The sequence below is a fragment of the Meriones unguiculatus genome, chromosome 1 (genome assembly GCF_030254825.1).
Source record: "Meriones unguiculatus strain TT.TT164.6M chromosome 1, Bangor_MerUng_6.1, whole genome shotgun sequence".
Classification (NCBI taxonomy): domain Eukaryota; kingdom Metazoa; phylum Chordata; class Mammalia; order Rodentia; family Muridae; genus Meriones; species Meriones unguiculatus.
Genome location: NC_083349.1, coordinates 90,382,779 through 90,404,401, shown reverse-complemented (window position 1 = coordinate 90,404,401; position 21,623 = coordinate 90,382,779). Strand labels below are relative to the sequence as shown.

Sequence of the window (21,623 nt, the reverse complement as noted above, 5' to 3'; positions counted from 1 at the left end):
AGAGGATCTTTTGACAATAATGTAATATCTCCCATTTTTTTTTTTTTTTTACTATCTATTTTCTTTCCTCAGAAAACAGGTTTAAAATATACTGAGGAATAATCTCCCCAAACACAGCGGGGCTAGAACCAGCTACTGATGTTACTGTTATCTCTTTGTCAACAGTTATAGGAACCAGGTCGCATCAGTGTAGGACCCATTTGAGCATAGCAATTTGAGCAAATTCCCAGGGTGTATGCCCATGAAGCCAGCCTTCCCCCTAATAATGACTTAAGAGGTCTGTTCACTTCAAGGTGACAAAGGGCATAAAGAGGAGGGTGGACTCAATGATAAGTGACATAGGTTTGTTTCTGTTTTTTTTTTTTTTTTTTTTTCCTGTGAGATCAAAGGCAGAACTTTGTCTTTTCTACTGAAGGTCACCTATCCCTTTCCTCTTTTGTACAGTATATCCACATCCTCCAAGTTCCTCTTTTGTTGAGGGTCTTCATTATAAAGAATGAATGGTGCTGTCCACGATGTGTGTAACAATACCAGCCAATTATATTTTGATGTTTTAATGATACTTAGGATCCTTATACATGCTAGGTAAGCACTCTACAGCCCAATCCCAGAGCCATATTCTGGTGCTTAGTTTCAGAGTTTGAGATGATCTCTCTTAGTCCTTATTTATCTGCTATGTTATGCTCTCTTTAATTTAAAACAGAGGTTTTTTTTTTGTTTAAAAGCTATGAAAAGTGTGCATAAAGTTTCTTTTATGAGTCTACCCTCTGTAGTAGGGCTTGAACTAGGGGTAGTTTTCCAACAGATGTATCCTAGGAACTCTTTTACACCTCCTAGAATTCCTTTGTTCTGTTACAGAAGGATCTATAACCCCATGTTATGCTCAGATATCTTCTAAGGTAGGTGGAGGGAAGAAAAAAGAAGTGAAGGCAACCAGCTATGTAACTGTACATGATGTGTGTGAAGCTGGCCTGCCTGTAACATGAATTCAGACATAACCAACCTTCTTTCCTCTCTAGACTGTTCCTGGAACTCCTGTCAGAGATAAGGCATAGAAGGTTAGATGGATTCTCATTTGCCAAATTTTATTCCTTAATTTTCACTCAGCGAGCTGAGGTCCACAACGGCTTAGTGTCCTCTACCATACTTACTAACTTTAGTTAGTATGGGGCAAGATTTAGGGCCAGAGAATGACATTATTAGCAGCCAGTATTTACTGGATATCTTTAGTGATAGGTGTGATGGGGCCAAAGGTCCCTCATCTTGTCCCTGCTACAGCCATCTAAGATCTGACTCAGAGTTAACCCTTTACCCCCTTACACTCCTTCTTATGAGAAAGTTAGAAAATTGCCCGACTCTGCCCCAGGAACTTGAGCTTAAGTTGACCTAGCTAACTGCTGCTTTATGCTTCTGCTATACTGCTTGCATGCTTGCGTGCTCTTCTTCTCCTGCAACTGCCAACAAGGGTATGGTATTTGCCTCTAAGAGCTCCCTGCAGAAAGCAGTCAGGGCTGCTCCATGAGAACTGTTTCTCTTCAGCCAGTTATCAGCTGGTTTTATAAAAACTCTCAAATTTGAACTATGGTTTTGTCATTGAGATTTTTGATCCATGACAATAGGCACAGTGAAAAACTTGTATTGATGGCAAAGATATCCGTAAGCCTATTTACCTTTTCCTGTGCTCATATACCTTATATCATGGCTGCAGCTTCTACTGTCATGAAGTGATACCCGCTTCTCTATCTTTTGAATTCAGGCTGGTTCTGTGAATTTCTATATCTAATAAAATGCACCAGAAGAGATGGTGTGTTACTCAGGGTATATTCTGAAAAAGCTTGCACTCTTCATCTCTTTTGAAACTCTGGGGTCTCAGTGAAAATAAGCCTACACTACCATGGAAGAGATGAGAGGAGAGCTGAACCATTCCAGCTGGTACCTTTGAGAATTCCCAACCCCAGGTGACTTGCCAACTTGCTAGAGATGCATGCTAGGCAAGCCAAATCCTGGTCAGCAAATTGATTTGGCTGAACAACTGAGACAGGTAAAAAAAGTAAGAGATGGTTGTTGCTTTAAGCCTCTATACAGTGTATTTATGCTCACAACCTATCTACATTATTATTTCCATTCTTAAGGAGGAAACAAGCTATGAGAGGTTAAGTCCTTTCCTGTAATAAAGAGCTAGGGAATGGACTTAGAACATTTAACTCCAGAGTTTAGACTCTTGTCTGCTACATTGTACGATCTCATCCTAACATTCAAGTATCTGTCAAGCCCTCGGCTAATGTAAAAGTCATTCAAGTGTAGGAAGCTGTTTCTGCTGTTGGGGACAGGTCATAGGATGGAGTTGAAACATCGGGAAACTCTCTGATGATAAAGTGTCATGATGGCTGTTGACAAAATTTTCAAAATAAAACAATAAAAATAAAACAATCTATCCGAGAAAAAAAATACTTATATGCAAAACAAGTGAGACAAACAACGTCTTTGAAGTCAAGGTTGCAAAATGAAAGCTAGCCAAAAGTTTGATTGCATCTCATTAACCCTAAATTATGACCGGGTTTTATAAAGGTCAGCATGTAAATGTGAAAGAAATCCTTCACGTGAAAATTAAAACAAAATGCAATTACATTAGTGGACTTTTCTCATTAAACAAAACTAAACTTGCAATCAACCTTCTCCCCATCTTTGCTTTGGCAACCCCTGCTCATTCTTGATGAAAAAGCAATTATTCCTCATAGTAGTAACTGGAGATTTTACTGAAATAAAAACACATGTGTTAATAGCAGAAGGAGTGCCATACTGTATAAGCTCTTACAGATATCGCAGATTAGGAAGATTCTGGAAGGCCTCTGGGTTGATGTACAGCAGATTGTTGGCCTTTTCAATTCTACTGTAAAAAAGGAAGGTATGTGTAAGCCACCCGAACAGCAAGGACCATAGTGATATTTTTCATGTTATGCAGCGTACAACAATAAATAATTAAGCAAGTCATCATCCATCCATCTATCCATCCATCCATCCATCCAGTACTTCAACAAACATAGGAAATGTTATTATAGAAATCGGGGCAAATTGAGTACTAACCCTGTCCGTTTAACACCCATTCCTTAGTACCTTTCCTTGTGTACATTTTTTAACCATACAGAGAGCTAAGAATTTTACTCCTAATGGTCTCCCAGAAAAGGTCAACTAAGAAGGGGGAGGGGACAGTAACATGAGGAGCTGACCTAGTGACATGAAAAGGACATTTCTTGTGGAAAGGAAGGGTGGAAAGATGAGAGTAGGTGGGAAGGGATACAGTGAGGCTGCAAAAAAGCAATAGAGAAACAGAAATGAACTGGCAAAGAAAAACATCTGGGAGAAAAGCAACTAACTTTTGTCTCTGATTTAAAGTGCCAAGTTTCTGCAGACTGCATCTGGGAGGAGGCCAGGTCCCCCCATTCTGAAGACTGAGGTGGCGTCTCCCAGCAGATGGGAAATGGTGACTTCTGCCCAGTGCCTTTGGCCTGTGTTATGTCCTGATCAATAGTCTGGAAGTCAGCCTGTTCACATTTGGATTCCTGCAGAGCACCTATCTTTTTCTCATCTTGCTGGATCAATGTATATTTGCAGAGATACTCTTGTTAATTACTTCCTTCCTGTTTCATTAGCTTTTATGTTGCAATAACCTGTAGCTAACCAGAGCCAAGTACCAGGCAATTAGTCATTTTAAACACAGTCAATGTTGCATGGGCATGAGTACCTCTCCAAGCAAGGAAGAGATGCAAGACTTGTTCCATTAGCGGCCCTGCCCCCTGGACAGCACCAAGGGGCACGCTATCCTGTGCCCTTGGCTCATTTTCTGATATGCTTTGTGGACTTTGAGGCCCCATCATGTCTCTTTTCCTAACTAGGGCAAGAAGAGCACAGGTGGAGAGAGAAAAAAGGACCAAGGCATTCATGAAAATGAGGAAGAATTAGGAAGTAGGCAGAATGAGTAGACAGAAGAAAAGAGGAGTCTGCAAAAATGGGCAGGTTGTCATTTCTAAATAATTCCTTAATACACATGCACACACACACACACACGCACAGACAGTACAACACTTTTTTGGAGATTCCTGAGTTTTTCTATGGTAAGCGAGATTATTTCTTTTCATTTGCTCAGTGTTTCCTAAACTTATCTGACCACAACATCTTTTTATTTTTTTTAATTGAGTATTAAAATAATTTTCTGGGTTCTTAGTAACAAATAGAGTATACTTTGAAACTTTCTGAATTGATAGTCTTTAAAGTCTCTATGGCCTTAATATCCTATCAGTGTTTAATTTATTGTCTGGTAATTAGAGGCTGACATGAAACAAAATTACACACACACACACACACACACACACACACACATATTGCACACATACACAAGTAGAATGACAATAAGAGAGAGTAAGTTTATCTGCAGTAGTAGAGCAACAAAGGGTCATTAAAAAGGAGTTGCTTTATGCTGGTTGACATATTACATTTAACCGATGTTTATTATGTCCTTTCTTTATCATAGCAATTCTGTGAGTGTGTTTTTCACTCTAGTTTTGCAGATGAGAAAATGAAGTCTCATGTGTTTTGCTTGAGCCTTTATTCTATGTGTATGCATAGGCAGTTCTCAGAACAGGCTTACCCAGCTTCCATTACATTGAGTGGGATTTATTTTGGGCTTTGTGGTGTAATACTGAATAAGATGATGGGATGAAAGGGGAGGAATAGGAGAAGCAGAGGGAGGGAGGGTGAGGTTAGGAGAAGATGAGGGAGGAGGCTACAGCTGGGATACAAAGTGAATGAATTGTAATTAAGAAAAAAATTAATTTAAAAAATTAAAAAAAGATGATGGGGTGAAGGAGTTTTCAAATAGTCATAAGACAGGGTCCTAGGGCCTGTGACATAAAAGAAGACCAAGTGAAGAGTCAGTAAACAGAATGAAGCTAAGCTCAAGGCTCGTGCCTGGGCCTCCCAGGAACATAAAGGAACTTTAATGCCCTTTCTAACAGTCACAACCCTCTTCTTCACACCTACACACACACACACACACATACACACACACACACACACACAGTGGCATATTGCTTACATTTCATGCAATTTGGGTAGGTTGGAGAACACATCTGCCTCTATTACCTCCAAGACATCATTCTGAGAGATCTCTCTGCAGCAAAAGAAAGATAATTCAGATTAGTTCAGTTTTCCCCTATAAACCATATAAGAACACAACTAGAGCCTTGTGCCTAGGAGAATTCTAAAGAAACAAAACTGCTTTTCTTTCCTCAAGTCAGCTGTAGTAATAAGTCTAAACTAATACACTAGATGCTAATGTTACAGAACAGTGGGATAATAAATCTGAGGCAGCGGTTCTTTTAGAGACTAGATGTTTTTCAGCTGTAGAAACTAAAGCCTGAAGGAGATGCACTTAAAAGTGTTTAGAGAAATATACAAAATGAAATCAAATTAAGATTCTTAGGTCAGGGGTCAGCAAACTTTCTCAGGCCCAGATAGTAACTCTCCATTGACTTTGTGGATCATTTGATATTTATTGTTTTTGTGGATTATTTATTTGATATATGTCAAAACTACCACAAACAATTGAAGTTCCAACAAAAACATAGGAATGAACTATGTGCAAATAAACTTTATTTATTAAAAATGGGTGTGGCAGAATGTTGAATCCTGTTTTCACAACCATTCTGTTAGTCTGTGTCTTTTTATTGGAGAGTTGCGTCCATTGATGTGGATAGATAAGAATGACCAATGAATGTTAGTTATTTTTATTGTGGAATTGGTGGTGTTACTGTGTTTCAATGCTTGTTTTCTTTTAATTTTTTTTTTTGTTGTTATGAAGTTATCTGTATCCTGTGTTTTCTTAGATGTAGTTATTTTTATTAGATTGGAGTTTTTCTTATAGTATCTTCTGTAAGGCTGGGTTGCTGTGTAGATATTGTTTAAGTTTAGTTTTATCATTATGGGAACTGGAAAAGATCATCCTAAGTGAGGTATCCTAGAAGCAGAAAGACACACATGGTATATACTTACTCAGAAGTGGGTATTAGTCATATAATATAGGATAATCATATTAAAATCTGTACACATAAAGAAGCTGAGCAAGAAGGAGGACCCTGGGTAAGATGATCAATCCTCACTCAGAAAGACAAATGGGATGGACACTGGAATAGGGAGAAAACAGGGAACAGGGCAGGAGCTTACCACAGAGGGCCTCTGAAAGACTACCCAGCAGGGTTTCAAAGCAGATGCTGAGGCTCATAGCCAAAGTTTGGGCAGAGTGCAGGGAATCTTAGAAACAAGGAGAGATAGAAAGAGCTGGAGGGGATAGGAGTTCCACAAGGAGAGCAACAGAACCACAGAATCGCAGGTGGCCTATGATTCATTGCATCTACTCTGGATTATGGAGCCAGCTGCTCCGTGGTGTTTGAGAATGTGAATGTTCATTCTTGTGCTCTCTTGCCCTCTCTAGGGATCCATCTTGACATTCTTGCTCTCTTTCTTATCTTAAAATTATTAGTTTTTTGTTAGAACAAAATAAAGACCATTTTAAAAATGGAAGTTTGGTGTAGATGTATCATTCTTATTTCTGTCCCTCTGCCCTTCATTGGCCCACTCCCTTTCTGAAAGGTCTCCTCCTCCCAAATTAGACCACTTTCTGTTTTTATAGCAATATATCCTATCATCCTCACTTGTTCCTTCCTTCTGCTCCCTTTAGGCATTTTCTCTCCTCTCATGGTCCCATTTGTTCTTTCATGTTCCACAATTACACACACACACACGTACATACACAAATTTAATCTGCATATGGCACATGAGAGAAAGCATGTGATATTTGCCTTTCTGAGTCCAGTTTACTTTACTTAACACAATGAACTGGTGAATTCTATAATTTTACTTTTCTTTACAACTGATTAAAATTTCATTGAGTATATGTACCACATTTTCTTTTTCTGTCTATTTCTGAACTCTTGACTGGTCCCTGACCTTGGCTGTTGTGAATGTTGCAGCAATAAGTATGTGTGTATGACTATCCCTGTTGTATGCTGACTTAGGAGCTTTAAGGCACACTCCAGGAGTGAGTGGTACCACTGAATCATACTGTATTTCTAATTTTTTATTTCTAATTTTATTTCTAATATTTATTTCTATTTTTAATTCTTTTGAGGAACCTCTATAGTATTTTTATAATGATGGCACCAATTTACATGATCACTAGTGATATATAAGTTTTCTGCACTAAAACATCCTTGCCAGAATGTGTTGTTTTTTTAATTTTAATTTTTATTAATTACAATTTATTTACTTGTATCCCTCCTGTAGTTCCCTCCCTTCTTCCCTCCCAATCCCACAGTCCCTCCCCCTTTTCCACCCATGCCCCTCCCCCAGTCCACTGATAGGGCATGTCTTCCTCCCCTTCCTTCTGATCCCAGTCTATTAGGCCTCATCTGGAGAAGTTGCACTGACTTCCTCTTTGTCCTGGTAAGGTTGCTTTCCCCTCATGGGGAAGTGATCAAAGAACTGGCCAATCAGTTCCTGTCAGAGACAGTCCCTGCCCCCTTCACTATGGAACCCACTTGGACACTGGATTGCTATGGGCTACATTTGAGCAGGGGTTCTAGGTTATCTCCATGAATGGTTCTTGGTTGGAGTATTAGTCTCAGAAAAGACCCCTGTACCCAGATTTTTTGGTTCTGTTGCTCTCCTTGTGGAGTTCCTGTCCTCTCCAGGTCTTACTATTTCCCACTTCTTTCATAAGGTTCCCTGCACTCTGCCCAAAGGTTGGCCATAAGTCTCAGCATCTGCTTTGATACCTTGCAGGGTAGAGCCTTTAAGAAGCCTTCTGTGGTAGGCTCCTGTCCTGTTTCCTGTTTTCTCCTTCTTCTGATGTCCTTTCTGAATGGGGATTGAGCATTTCAGCCAGAGTCCTTCTTTTTTATTAGTGTCTTTAGGTGTACAGATTTTAGTAAGTTTATCCTATATGTCTAATATCCACTTATGTGTGTGTATATTCCCTGTGTGTCTTTCTGCTTCTGGGATATCTTACTCAGTATGAATGAAAACCTTCTGTAAAGCAAAGGACACTGTCATCAGAACAAAATGACTGCCTACAGATTGGGAAAGGATCTTCACCAACCCTATATCTGAGAGAGGGCTAATATCCAGAATATATAAAGAACTCAAGAAATTAAAAAACAACAAATCAAGTAATCAAATTGCTTTTTTTAAATTTTTTTTTAAGAATAATGATTCTAACTGTAGTGAGGTAAAAGTAAAGTAGTTACAATTTTAACTTTATGATGGTTTAGGATTTTGAATACTTAAAAATACTTATTAATCATTTTATTTTTTTTTCCTTTGAGAACTATCTGGTTGATTTGTCCATTCATTGACTGGAGGTTTCTTGTTTCTTTTTTAGTTCTTCTAAGGTTCTAGATATTAATCTCATGTCAGATGGGCAGGTAACAAAGAGCTTCTCATAGTGTGCAGTGTCTCTTCACTCTGACTATTGTTTACTTTATTGTGAAGAAGCTTACATTTTCATGGCAATTCTTTTTTTTCAGGTCAATTTTTGGAATGGTTTCTAGTGCTATTAGAGTCCTGTATCTTGATGTGTTTCACCTATGTTTTTGTCTAATGATTTCAAAATTTCAGGTCTTGCATTTTGGTCACTGGTGTTTTTGAATTGGTTGTTATATGTGATGACATGGACCTGGTTTTATTTTTATAATCAATTATGTAAGAAAAAAAACATGGATTAAAAAATTGTCCCACTCCTTACTAGTACTAAAGTGAAACTTGTCTTTGGTATTAATAATGGCTGGCATAGAACACCGTATGTTTCAGACCCTAGGTTTTCTTTCTTCGGGAAAGCCTGAAGCCTGTGGAGAATGAAGTCTCCTATGCACCAAACACTGACTTTGCATCTGGGAGACCGAGACGCCCTGCCCTGTCAGATGTAGCCCATAGGCAGCTCAGTCTCCATGTGGGTCCCTGATTAAGGGGAGCAGCGGCTGCCTCTGCCATGAATTGGATTGCCTGCTTTTTGATCACTTGCCCCTGGTGATGCAGTCTTGCCAGGCCACAGAGGAAGAGGATCCAGGCAGTCCTGATGAGACTTAACAAGCTATGGGCAGATGGTAGAGGAGAACTTCCACTTTCAGTGGAGTAGGGTAAGGGGATGGGAGGAAGAAATAAGAAGGGTGGGAATGGGAAGAGTTGAGGGAGGACGCTTCAATAGGGATATATAATGAATAAATTGTAAAAAAAATAAAATTAAATTAAAAACTAAAAGCCAGAGGCTGTGAGGATGCAGGGTAGCTTAATGCTTACAAAGTAGTTCAGAGGTGAAACAGATCAGCCTCCCTGGGAAAACTCAAGCACTTTCAATGCTTCAGTAGACTGTCTCAGGAAATCTCATAGGCAGCATGCTTTCATATAGGCTGAAGTAGAAGTGCTGCCTGCCAGCCTAAGATTTAGATAAAGAGTACTAAAACGGTTCTGGAGACCATCTGCAGGGTAGAAGCCAGAGTAGCTGGTGGAGGAGAGTGAAACAGCTATCTCAGAGAGGGATGGCATCATCTGGCACTTGTGGACCTGGGGTGCCAGCATTATTTTCCAGAAGCTTGTGGGTGTGGGTTTGTGAGTGAAAAGCTCTTGCTTGACGATAGCCCAGAAAGCAGCGTGTATTTGAACATGTGAAGGAGATGAGTTAGAGAACTGAAAGAAGGGCAGGGCGAGATAAGGATCTAAGCGAGATCCATGAGACCCTGTCCTCTGGGGCATTTCCAGGTTCACTACCAGCACTAAGTTTCCTCACCACTCATGCCGATATCTTGTCTATTTTAAGGACACACATACTTAACCAAACTAATGTTTGGACTGGATGTTTTGATGTTGTTTTTTTAAAATACATGAGAAATTATTAGCATAAACTAACTAAGGAACACTCCTAATTTAATTCTTTCAGTAAGTAGTTCATATGTTGTAGTGCCAGTACTTTAGAGACAGAAGTATTGGAATGGGCAGGTATGTCCATGGCCAGGTGGGGCTGGGCAAGGAGGACAGGATATAACAGTAGAAAGCATAAGGAATCCCTAGGTCTCCTTTATGTTAAACCCCATTTTCTCTGTCTCTAGTTATTTCTTCTGTCACTTATTGGCTGTTTACTGTTTATTAGACACACAGACATCCTCTTCAATTCATTCCACAAGACTATGAAGTTGTCGTTTTGGTTCTGTATGCAGAACCATCTCTAACTGTTAGCAGGTCTTGCACACTTTTTTTTCTGCCTCCTTGTCCATGGTAGGTGCCTCTCTGGACCTTGGATTCCTCATTGTAAAATGAGGAGGTAGGCAAGATAGTTTGCTAATTTCTTTCCAGATCAGTGCAACAGGGTCACATCTGCAAACAGCTCTGCAGAAGGTTAGTTTTCAGAGGTGAGGAAGCTCAATCCCTTCCAAATAAGCAACACCTCTCTCCAGTTACATTATCTTTTACCATGAGCCATCACAGGAACCAAGTTTCCAGGACAAAAACCTTTAGATGACTGAACCATATATAAACCATAGCCCTGAGCATTTGATTTCATATTATATCCTTTCTGTCAATTCATTTGACTGTGGCAATAGTGAGGCTTTTAGTCCCTAGTCACAGGCTGCCATTTGGTATTCTATAAACTTGTGGTAACTCAGCTCAAAATGAATAGTCCCGGCATTTGACACATTTATATACACTGTAATGGTGGAAATGCTGATCATTTCATATGTAGTATCATATCCAAGTACTAACCAGGCTTAATCCAGCTTAACTTCCAAGATCAGGTAAGACTGAATACATATGGCCACAAAGACATTAGTATCACTCTATGATAGGTTAAATGTTTATGTTGGATCTCTAACTGCAATAAAAATGCTGTTATTCCCTTGCATTTCCTCTAGTAGGGGAAAATGGCTAAGTGGTTAAGAGCACTTGTTGCTCTTGCTGAGGACTGGGCTTTGGTTCCCAACACCCATTTCAGGAAGCTCACACCATCCTCTAACCCCAGTTCTAGGGCACTCACCAGCTTCTTCTAGCCTCTGCAGATATGGTATGCACATGCTCTTATCCAAGTACAGACACACATACACAATACTAAAAGTAGCATAAATAAAAATAGAATAAATCTTTATTTTTTCTTTATTTATTTCTTTTTAATAAAGATTTATTTATTAAAAAGTTCATCTGGTAAGAATATTGAAACATACTTTCCCTTCAAAAGCACTAAACATGAACACCACTCCCTTGAGCAGAATGCACATCTGAGGAATTGCATTCAGAAATGTCCTTCAGAAAACGAGAACGCATTCTGCTCTCCCACACCCACGCCTCATGCAGGCATATTTTCCTTTATTTTATACAAACATGGGTTTCTTGCATAGACAGAACCTTCAACTTCAACCTCCTTAATCCCCAATCAAATGATTTATAATCTCTATGGTCACCATGTTTTTCTTCTTTTCTCAGCTGTGTCTCAGTCCTGCCAACTCAAGGACTTCATCATGTAAGCATAATGTCTAGAGAAGCTATGGCAATGAGAGTTCTGAACAAAAGTACGCTGATGCTTTGAAACAACAACAATAAAATACAAGTAAGAGCTTCTTGCATAGTGTAGATTAGAAAAACAACAACAATAGCAGCAAAAGGAATCCTGGAACAAAGGCTTAAACCACAGAAAAGACTTACTGTCATTTGCTAAATTTGGTTATGGTGCCGCTCAACAAAGGTACAAAGGAAAGCCTTGAACAGATCTCATCTTTGTTGCAGGTCAACAGATGCCACTCACAAAACCAAACACTTCATTTTTCTGTCTTTTCATCTAACCACTAGTTGTTTACTGAGCACCAAACACGTACTAAATCACCACTAGATCCTGTCAATATAGAAGCAGATGAATAAGATGTTTGAAAGCTCAATGAAATCAGACTAGGGGATCATAAAATGAAATAATGACAACAGCAAAGCAGTAGCACAACAATGCTGTAAGAACTGCTTCAACTGCAAAGGGTCTCATGAGAATGTAAGCAGTACGAAAGCTTAAATGTTTATTAATATTTTGTGGGGGAGGGAATACAGATTTTTTTAAATAAAAAAGCTTACCTCCTTGAGCTACTATAATTGGATTATTCTATCATGATTTTCATTTCTATCATGTGTGTGAATGTTGGAGGGAAAGCCTGGTAGGTTGTTACCAGTCTTGCTCTACAGAACATTCTAGTCTTGACACCAGCACCCTCATCCAAGCTTTCAGAAGTATAGAGCATGAGGCTCTATTCAGGTCTTTCTGACAACCTGGTCTTTAAAATGAGTGACAACTATTCTCTTACATATTATACCTGAATGGACTTTCCCTTCCCTCCTCTCCTCTCAGTCTCTCCCACCTACCTCTCTTCCATCCAAGATCTACTCCTCTTCCTTTTCCCTTCAGAAAAGAGCAGGCCTCCCAAAGGTATCTACAAAGCATGGTGTATCAAGTTGCAACCTGTGTTTTAAAAAGGTCTCTGATGACCGCTGGCTCAGATCTATAGATTAGATTGGTTCAAACGTCTGAAGGTTCATATGCAGAAAATTTGGTTCGCATTATGCTCATGGATAAAGATGCTGTAATTGGAAAGAGGTGAGACTTAATGGGAGGTGACTGGCTGGGTCATAATTGCCTGTGTGGGGGAGTTAGTGCTGGTTTCAAGGAGGGCAGTAGGTGTTGTAACATTGGATTAACTTCATCCAGAGTGGGTTGTTTTAACACAGAGAATCTTCCGCCCCAGTCTCTTATCGGAAGGCATGTCACCCCCCCTTTTTTTGCACATGGTGGGTTTTCTTTCTACCATATTATGAGTCAACGGATGGTGATGCCACGATGGTTTGACTTTCCAGTCATCAGAATTGTGAGACAAAACCCTTTTTTACTATTCATGTCAGGTGTGCTGTTACAGCAACACTAAATGGACTGAGATGCTTACAGAATGATTCCTTTTTTTAAATATAAAGGATAGTCTCCATTCAGAATTCTCCATATTCCCTCCTCTATCACGCCATTGATTTTTCTCTGATTTATATAGTTTGCTATTCTTTGATTGGATATGTTATGGTAGCCAATCACATTAAAATATTTGGAATAAATTTTATTTATTTTATAACATCAGAATAAATTTAATTATGTGTACCGTTTATAATCTAGGGGACCGTAGGTTCTCTGAAAGTGAGCCTTTCATATTACATTGTATCTACATCCTGGAGATAATTTCATAGTTAAAATAAACAACTTTCCCTCTCTCTCCAGAGAACTTGTAGAGGATGGTGCCATTGCATTTTGACTTAGCATTCCTGCTTCCAGCCAACTGTTTGCTAAATGAATGAATTAGCTATGAGTGATTAGGAAAGATTTTCCCACTTTGCTTTTAACAATAAAGCTTTGCTCTTGAACACACTCAGCAAACAATCTTTGCAAATCAAATTGCGTATTAACACAGGAGGGAAGCATCTTGTTCAGCAGAATCCCTGAGTGAGATTGTTAGTGTGGAGAACTAATATAGCACATGCACAGCAAATTTTGACCAAGCAGCATTTGTGTTTTGAATATTCATGTTGGCAACAAGAATCTAGAGATAAATAAACTGGGTCCTGCATCTTAGATGTTTTCTGGGAGTCTAGTTAGATTCATGTGCTAGGCCTCCTTTAGGTTACTGGAAATAAAATGGAATTTTGGTAGTTTATATTTAAAAGCACTAGAGTATGTAGTTATACATACTAACATACAACATAACCAATATATAAGAATACAGTAAATATGCATGTATAGAATATACATATACTTAGTTACAAAGTACATTTGTAGAGAAGTTGAGAAAAAAAGCCACACACACAAACACAACATATATTGAATGCTTTACACTGAAAACACATGATACAAAACTACATATTATATATATATACATGTATATTACACATACTAAAAGTATAGTGTAAGTGTCACACAATATGCATCATATCATAAAATTATATAAAATGAATAGTTATAAATGAGTATCCTTATATAAAGTTTCATGTGATTGTAATATAATACATGTGAGTACATACTAGTACAAATGCAGGCTACATATCACTCATGATAATGTGTATAGAGTATACATCCTGTCCTTTCCTGTATTTTCATGTTTTCTCCTCTCTCAGTTTTGGCAATGTGCTGTGCAGTGTAAAGTTAGAAAACACCAGTGAAAGCTCTCATGAAAATGCCTTCCAGAGAAGTTTGTAAGGCTGTTCAAATTCACACTCATAGCATGTTTAGAATCTCTCTTTTTTTAATTTTTTATTTAACTTTGGTTAATTACACTTTATTCATTTTGTATCCTCCCATAGGTCCCTCCCTCCTCCCCTCCCGATTCTGCCCTCCCTCCCCTTTCTGCATGCATGCCCCTCCCCAAGTCCACTGATAGGGGAGGTCCTCCTCTCCTTCTTTCTGATCTTAGTCTATCAGATCTTATCAGGAGTGGCTGCATTGTCATCTTCTGTGGCCTGGTAAGGCTGCTCCCCCATCAGGGGGAGGTGATCAAAGAGCAGGCCAATCAGATCATGTCAGAGGCAGTCCCTCTTCACATTACTATGTAACCTACTTGGACACTGAACTGCCATGGGCTACATCTGTGCAGGGGTTCTAGGTTATGTCCATGAATAGTCCTTGGTTGGAGTATGAGTCTCTGGGAAGTTCCCTGTGTTCAAATTTTCTTGTTCTGTTGCTCTCCTTGTGGAGTTCTTGTCCTCTCCTAAGGTTGAGCCAGAGCCTTTAAAACCAAGAGCGGGATTTGAATCTGCTCCACCTGACTAGTCACTTACCACCAGAATGCTACTGAGAGTGTCTGTGTGTTGATAATAGGCACTTCCGGGGGCCCCAAAGGGAGTGGAAAATCTGTATGAAAGAAAATGCTTGTCTGATAGCTGCTTCAAATCTGATCATGCCTGCTAGAGCACATGCCTCCTCTTCTTCTGGCGTGAAAGGCTGAAGTCATGTGGGCTAATGAATTTAGGAGATTATGGCCCAGACAACCACAGGGCTGGGAAATAGCTGCTAGCAAATGTTCTTGGAACCCCTCTTTAGGCCTTACACAGAGATACCAAGGTCATTTCCTACTCTTATCTATAGGTCATTTGCATTCTTCAACTAGGCTATGCTATTAATGCAGACACCACCTCCATTCTGATTCCCACAGTGAGACTGGCCACACCTAGGAGATCAGGTAGGACAGAAAGGTACCTTTGCATGGATGGCCACGCCTGTAAACAAAAAGCATGCTGTTCCCTTAGGAAGAGGGTCAGTCTAGGTGCAGCAGGTCATCATTAGAGTGAGTTAAGAGCATTGCCAAAGGCTCCTCTGACTCTTCAGATGACAGCAGGTACTTCCCTTTGCCTCCTAGTATATGTAGGATAGTCTTTCCCAGAATTCTTTCCTTATCACAGTCATGACCAGTTTTTGCTGAGGTTGCTCTAAAGCAAACACAAACATAAAATAAGTGGTTCAGCCTAATTGTACCCACTTGGATCTTTCCTTGAATATAGTCATCCCTATATTGGCATATTTCTTACCCTTTTCCCAGCAGATGAAGAAAGGGGTGAAAAATCAATCATAGCAGTAACATTTATTGTTTATTATATATGAGGCATTTTTTTTCTGTGTTTGAATCTCACAGCTGCCTCAGGAGGTAGGTGTCATCTTTTACAGAAGAACAATGAAAGGCACAGGGAGATTACCTGATTTCCTCTTTCCTGGCCAGTTAGCTTGTAGAGTCAACAGGGAATATGGGTCCACCCTCTACAAAGCCCCAGAGGATAGCAGGGACTAGGGAGGGCACCTTTCCAGTGCCTAAAATCCTTCTACTTTAGAAAATCCTGTTATTGTCATTTTAATATATAATAGAGCAGAATTTTTTTTTGGGGGAGCAATAAGCCTATAAAGCAACTACACATCATCCCCTCCCTCACTGAAGCATAACACTTGAGTTCTGACAAGTCAATACACAAGCTCACATGCAAATTTTTCCTCTAGAGATAAATCAAAGTTCCAAGCAGCAACCCATATGATAAGTGTTTTTTAGTACATTTTTATGCAAGTATAAAGCATATAAAACAATAAAAGAAAGCACCCTTGTCTTCCAAGATTCTACATCTAATTGGATAAAAGTCACACGTGTAAAAAATAGAGGGTGCAAAGTTAATAGAACAGAAGTGGGGGAAGAGAGGGAAGGATGCCAGGTGCCCAGCACAGCGTTTGGTAATGAATGTTCTCCCAAATTTTTATTTCCCCATCATGCTTTCTCCAATCTTAGCATTTTGCAAGCTGTGACTTGAGGTCTCTCAATCATTTCATGGAAAAGTCCTCTGGGATTGGCTCATTCTCCCTCTCCTTTAGGTACAAGCTCTTTGCTGAGGAATCACATATTATTGGGACACTCTTCAATCTTGGACCACCTTGACCTTGTGCCTGCTACTGTCAAGGGCATGTTGTACCATCTCTTCTATGATCTTTTTGTACTAACTACTATTCTAGTGCAGGATTATCCCCTCCTCCGCTATCTATCCTTGTCAATCCCAGTCCCCATCTAATATCACTACTTGTCCATTGGACCAACACAAGCCTTTAATACTAGGGTAACTTATGACTTTTTTTGTCATTTAATATCCAATAAATTCTTAAATCTTTAAATTATTTCTACTGCATTTTCACTATTTCTTGCAAATGCACACCCATTTCCTGTAATCATTATCTTCATTATGGCTTTTTGCCTCTTTGCTATTTTCTTCAGCCAGGAGTTCTTAAAAGTCTCTGCTAGGACTAGCCACAGGATTATCAACATGGATTGCTGCAGCCATGAATCATCTGAAGGAATGGGCGGGCAGGGGAGCGTTAGCAGGCCTTCTGGTGTTGGTCTCCTTGGTTTGCCTGTGGTATATATGCAAGATTAGAGTCTCACAACAGTGTGATGCAGCCATGATCATTCAGGCCTTTACAGCCATTGAAGCAGGACATTCTCCCCAAGCATGGTTGGCTACCATAAAAAGCTAAAATGATACGCTCAGGATGCGAGGCTAAGCACTGCACTCAGGGTCAGCCGCTTTGGACCCAGAGAAGAGCATGTCTGATTGCATGCGGGTTGATACCCCAGGTCCCGCCTCTGAGAAAAAGGTATTGGACGGGTCTGATGCTCTTTGGGTGGATGACACCTAAATGAACATCGGTACAAAGTCCCAATTTATTTCTAATATCAGAGATCAGACCTCTACTCTTGCCTGATGCGTCTAAAACAAAAAGGGGGAACTGTAGAGAGCTGCGGAATGCTATGCCTTAAAGATGGAGCTGGTTTCTGCCTTCCACCTTCCCGATGGTGAGTGCTCTCTGTCACGAACAACTCCACATTTGGCTAAGGCCGAGGATCTGGTTTGCTTCCATGTATGTGGACCTATCTGCATTGCCCCCGTGGCACGCCTGGGTTGGCTACCCAGAGGCTATTTAAGCTGTGGGCTGGCTTTCCCCAGGGTCCGAGGATTGTTCAATGTTCCTGAATAAACTGCATTGAAAAAAAAAAAAGTCTCTGCTATATCTGCAGTGATTTGATGGGAATAATGGGTAACTGTTTTTTTTTTTTTTCTTTTTTCAAACAAATATAGTGTGCCCATTTGATTGACTTCAGAAGTTCAAGTAAACTCTGTGTTAGGTATATAATAAAGCCTAGCAGTATAACAGGTCCCCAGACCTTAGCACAACTGAATCTATGCTGTAGGCACCATTCTGACCTTAGAATCCAGCACATAGGTCCCATAACACCTGCCAAAAACTGGAGCAAAGACCTAATCCATCAAAGATCTAGTCCATAGTTACAGAATCTAGGAATGTCCCTAAATGTACTAACCTCTCTATTTGGCTTCCATAGTTTTGATTCTTGCTAACTATTGCTAACTGAAGTGTGTCAACCAGGATGTGGTTTTGTGCACAAAAGACAAAGAATGATGATCATGCAGCTTGGGCTGCATGATTTGGGCAAGTTCCCATGCAGCCACAGTCTGGAAATACAGACTTTCTATTTAGCTATATAACTGCTGTGTGTGTCTTGGTTGGATAACCTCCCAACAACGGTAACAGCAGAGCACTAAGTGGAGCAAAGTGTGGAAGCAGGTACACTAAGTGTCTGTCCACTCCAAACAGGAGCATAGATGATGCTTTCGGAAGCCATGTTGTTGTTTGGGGAAAAGAAATGTGAGCTTAAATAGGAGCTAGACTTCCTCCAGCTAGAACCAGATTAGACCTGGCAAGGGCGATGATTATTTTATTACTGTGTGTGCCTGTCAGAAATTGTTTAAATGGGAATCCATTATGTTCTTAGTGATGAAAAACAGAGGTAGGAAAGGAGATGACTGTGCAGAGCAAAAAGGAAGTGAACACTGATTAGGTCACATGGTGCTAACTCGGCTCTCAGCTTTATCAGAGGCCAAAGCTGCTGGGGGGAATGGGGGAATGAAGCAGTAAGCTGTCTTCAGGCTCAACACTTGTAAGCCCAAGCTGTGTATCTCAGGCTTCAGGAACAATGGTGCTACTGATGGTAATTAACCTTTATTAGACATTTGTGGCATAGTAAACACTGCACTAAATATTCAACACAGGCAGTCTCACTAAGTGGTTTTGATGGCTTGTGCTGTCTAGTTTGTAGTCGTATATTGAGTGACACTGTGCACTGGGGACCAGATGGGTCTGGATTCAGATTCTTGCTTTTTTTGTTGCCTAGTGTGTATTTGATTAAAGGTGAGTCAGCTAACACTCATGACACTCGCTCATTTCAATAGGGATAAATATATAGGCATTTAGAGATTTTGTGAGAATCATAGAGATAATATATGGTGTGGAATATATTTCTAGCTATCTTCTAAAAAATCCTATATACTCCCTTTCATTTATTGATGCTTAGCTACATAATATATCCCTCTTTTCTCCCTCTCTCCCCCTCATCCCCTGCTTTCTCATCTCCTAGTAGTATTGGAGACTGAATAATATACCACTTAAGCTCTACTCCCAGCTTCTTAAACAATATATTTTTTGATACAGATCTTGATAGGCTACCCACACTATTTCAACTTTCTAAGTAGCTCCGATTACAGGAATGTGCCACCATTCTAGGCTCTAGACTCTATGCTCTTAGCCAATCTTGCTTAAAGTTGTTTTGAGAGAAGAAAGCCCCTCCCTGGGTAGTGAGCAGAAGAGACTGACACTTCATAGTCTGCCTCCTTCTCCTCTGGTGCCTGGGGGTTCCCAGGATAACCTTAAAAATCCACTGATGATGTCAATGCTGTTGCCCTCAGATTGCAAATAGAATGCATTAGGGCCACCTTGTACCACTTGATAAGAAGTCCTTGACATTTTGATGCTTGTGTTGTCATCTACCATACCTAAGATAAGAGGTTAGCAACCAGGGTAAACCTAGGGTTTGATTGACCAGTGAAGGCTGGGGAAGACTTTTGTGTCTACCATTGGGTAAAAAAACAAACATACCCAGTGATTTTAAGTACATTCTTCATTGTTGGTTAATTAGATTGTACAAGAAGACTGTTTGGCCAACTAGAAGAAGACAAAAAAAAAAAAAAAAGACAAAATCCTCTTGACTAAATCTGTGTTTGACCTCATTTAGCCAGAAGCCACTCTCCCTGAGTGATAGTATTTACTGCAGGTGACTGAGTTGTCTGGCCACTTACAGTGAACACGGGAAGCTGTTGCTACTCATTGAATTATATAGAGGCTCTTGGATTCTTTTCTTCCCTTTTAAACTATTTTATAAAAATACAAAGCAAAGCAAAACAACAACAAAACTTTCTGTCAGTAAAACACTAGTAAAGGACAGGGACTACTAAAGTCACTGGTGCCTAGCCTGAGAGGGTGTTTAGATTAAGAGACCCAAGTCCCTCACCGTCTACCATCCAGAGAGGCAGGGCTGCACAAAGCAAGGTCTCTCCAACAGATGGGTGAGAGGAAGCTCTCCATTCTTTTGGCAAATCACCAGAGCTGTCTAAAGTCCATTTTCATCTGTAAAATGTTGCAAAGGTCCTCTGTCCCTTAGTGCATGTATCGTTAGTCCTTTTTATTGGCCGTGCTGGGCTATTGAAGATCATATAAATAATGCATTCCCAGCCCCAGAACAAGACACGTGGCAGTGTGCAGAGGTCGCCTTGCTTCCTGTCATTTTCATTACTTCACCGAGTCAGGAGACCTACGTTCTACTCCTGACTTTGCCACTAATTAACCACCTTCCTGGAGTCAAATCGGTTATCTTCCCTGGGCCTCTGCTCCTCATCTATAAAACAACACTGTTGATTCAAATAATCTCTAGGGTCTCTTCTAGCCTCAGAATTTTGTGATTTTAATTATTTCTGTTATTAAAAGGCAGCCAGCCACGTCGTGGGCAGTTCTCCATGACAGCCAAGTTCCGTTTCTAATGGCTGGGTGAGGAAGACCCCCAGGAAGCAGCCCCCTCAAGTTCTCCTGAGAGCTCTCCTGGGGCTGACCCACAAAGAGTGACACCAGAGTCTCAGCAGCAGTCATTCTCTCAAAGCCCTGGGCTAGTGAGAACCAACAGTGCGAACTTCCATTCTCTCAAAGACGGTGTGTGTTTTATTTTCAGCTAAGCAGGGCGTCCATTCATGCCTTCAGCAAGCCGGTGATGGACTTCCTCCTCTATTGACACATATTCTGGGTCTCTCTACCAGAAATACAAGTGTGCCAATGTGTGTGCCTGTGTGTGCACGCATGTGTGTATGTGGTAATTACTAAATGCTATGTCCATTGCTCTCACCTCATAGCACCCCAAAAACTTCCTTAGTAGTTACAAGTTTGCAGTACTTTTTGCCTTCTATGACACCCTGCTTCCCCAACTGACTTTCCTCCTTTTCAAGCCTGTTTTCACTCTGTAGTTCATAATTACTCCATATTTTATGCCCTTCCATTTTCTACCTAATTAACTCTTACACTTGGCATGAAAGTGCTTCCTTTATGAGTCACAGTGAAGGAGCTGTATTTGACCGCTTCTGAATTTGAGTCACATTGATGGCCTTATTTTCCTCTTTGGAATGTTTCTGTAATGCTGTTGTTCATGTTGTCCTTTGTGACCCTTCAGAAACACGAAGGTCAGTTTGGTTTCATGTCGGCATGTGTGTGTATGTTGGTGGGGGGGAGGTAAGTATGCGAGTATAGATGTCTGCAGAGCCCAGAAATGTCAGGTCCCCTGAGGTGGGTGCTGGAAACCAAACCCTCTTAAACACCAAGCCAGCCTCTCCTTCCTCAGCCCTGGTATGGATTGTCCTAGTTATTGGAATCTAACTGAGAGCCAAGTTCCCAGGGTGACTCTGTATTTATAGGGGTGAACTGTGCAGTCCCCAGGCATTCCATAAGGGAGTGTGTAGAGCGGGCATTTGCCACCTGCAGGGCTTGAAGCCCTGATGGGAATTATGTGTGGCAAGAACAGACTTTCTCCCTACTTTTGAGAATTGTAGCAAATAAAGGAAATCTCAGGTTCAATCTGAGACATCCCTTCAAGTAATTT

General features: G+C 40.3%; 1 protein-coding gene across 2 annotated transcripts in view; it reads right to left on the bottom strand.

The window, feature by feature from the left end:
• The window catches only part of Fshr (follicle stimulating hormone receptor), a 188,216-nt gene that overhangs the window by 44,740 nt on the left and 121,853 nt on the right, over positions 1-21,623 (bottom strand). For both annotated transcript variants that reach the window (XM_060370380.1, XM_060370435.1), the window contains exons 3-4: positions 5,093-5,167; positions 2,816-2,890 (exon numbers count right to left, since the gene is read on the bottom strand). In XM_060370380.1, coding sequence (XP_060226363.1) covers positions 2,816-2,890; positions 5,093-5,167 — 150 coding nt within the window. The remainder of the gene's footprint in view (positions 1-2,815; positions 2,891-5,092; positions 5,168-21,623) is intronic.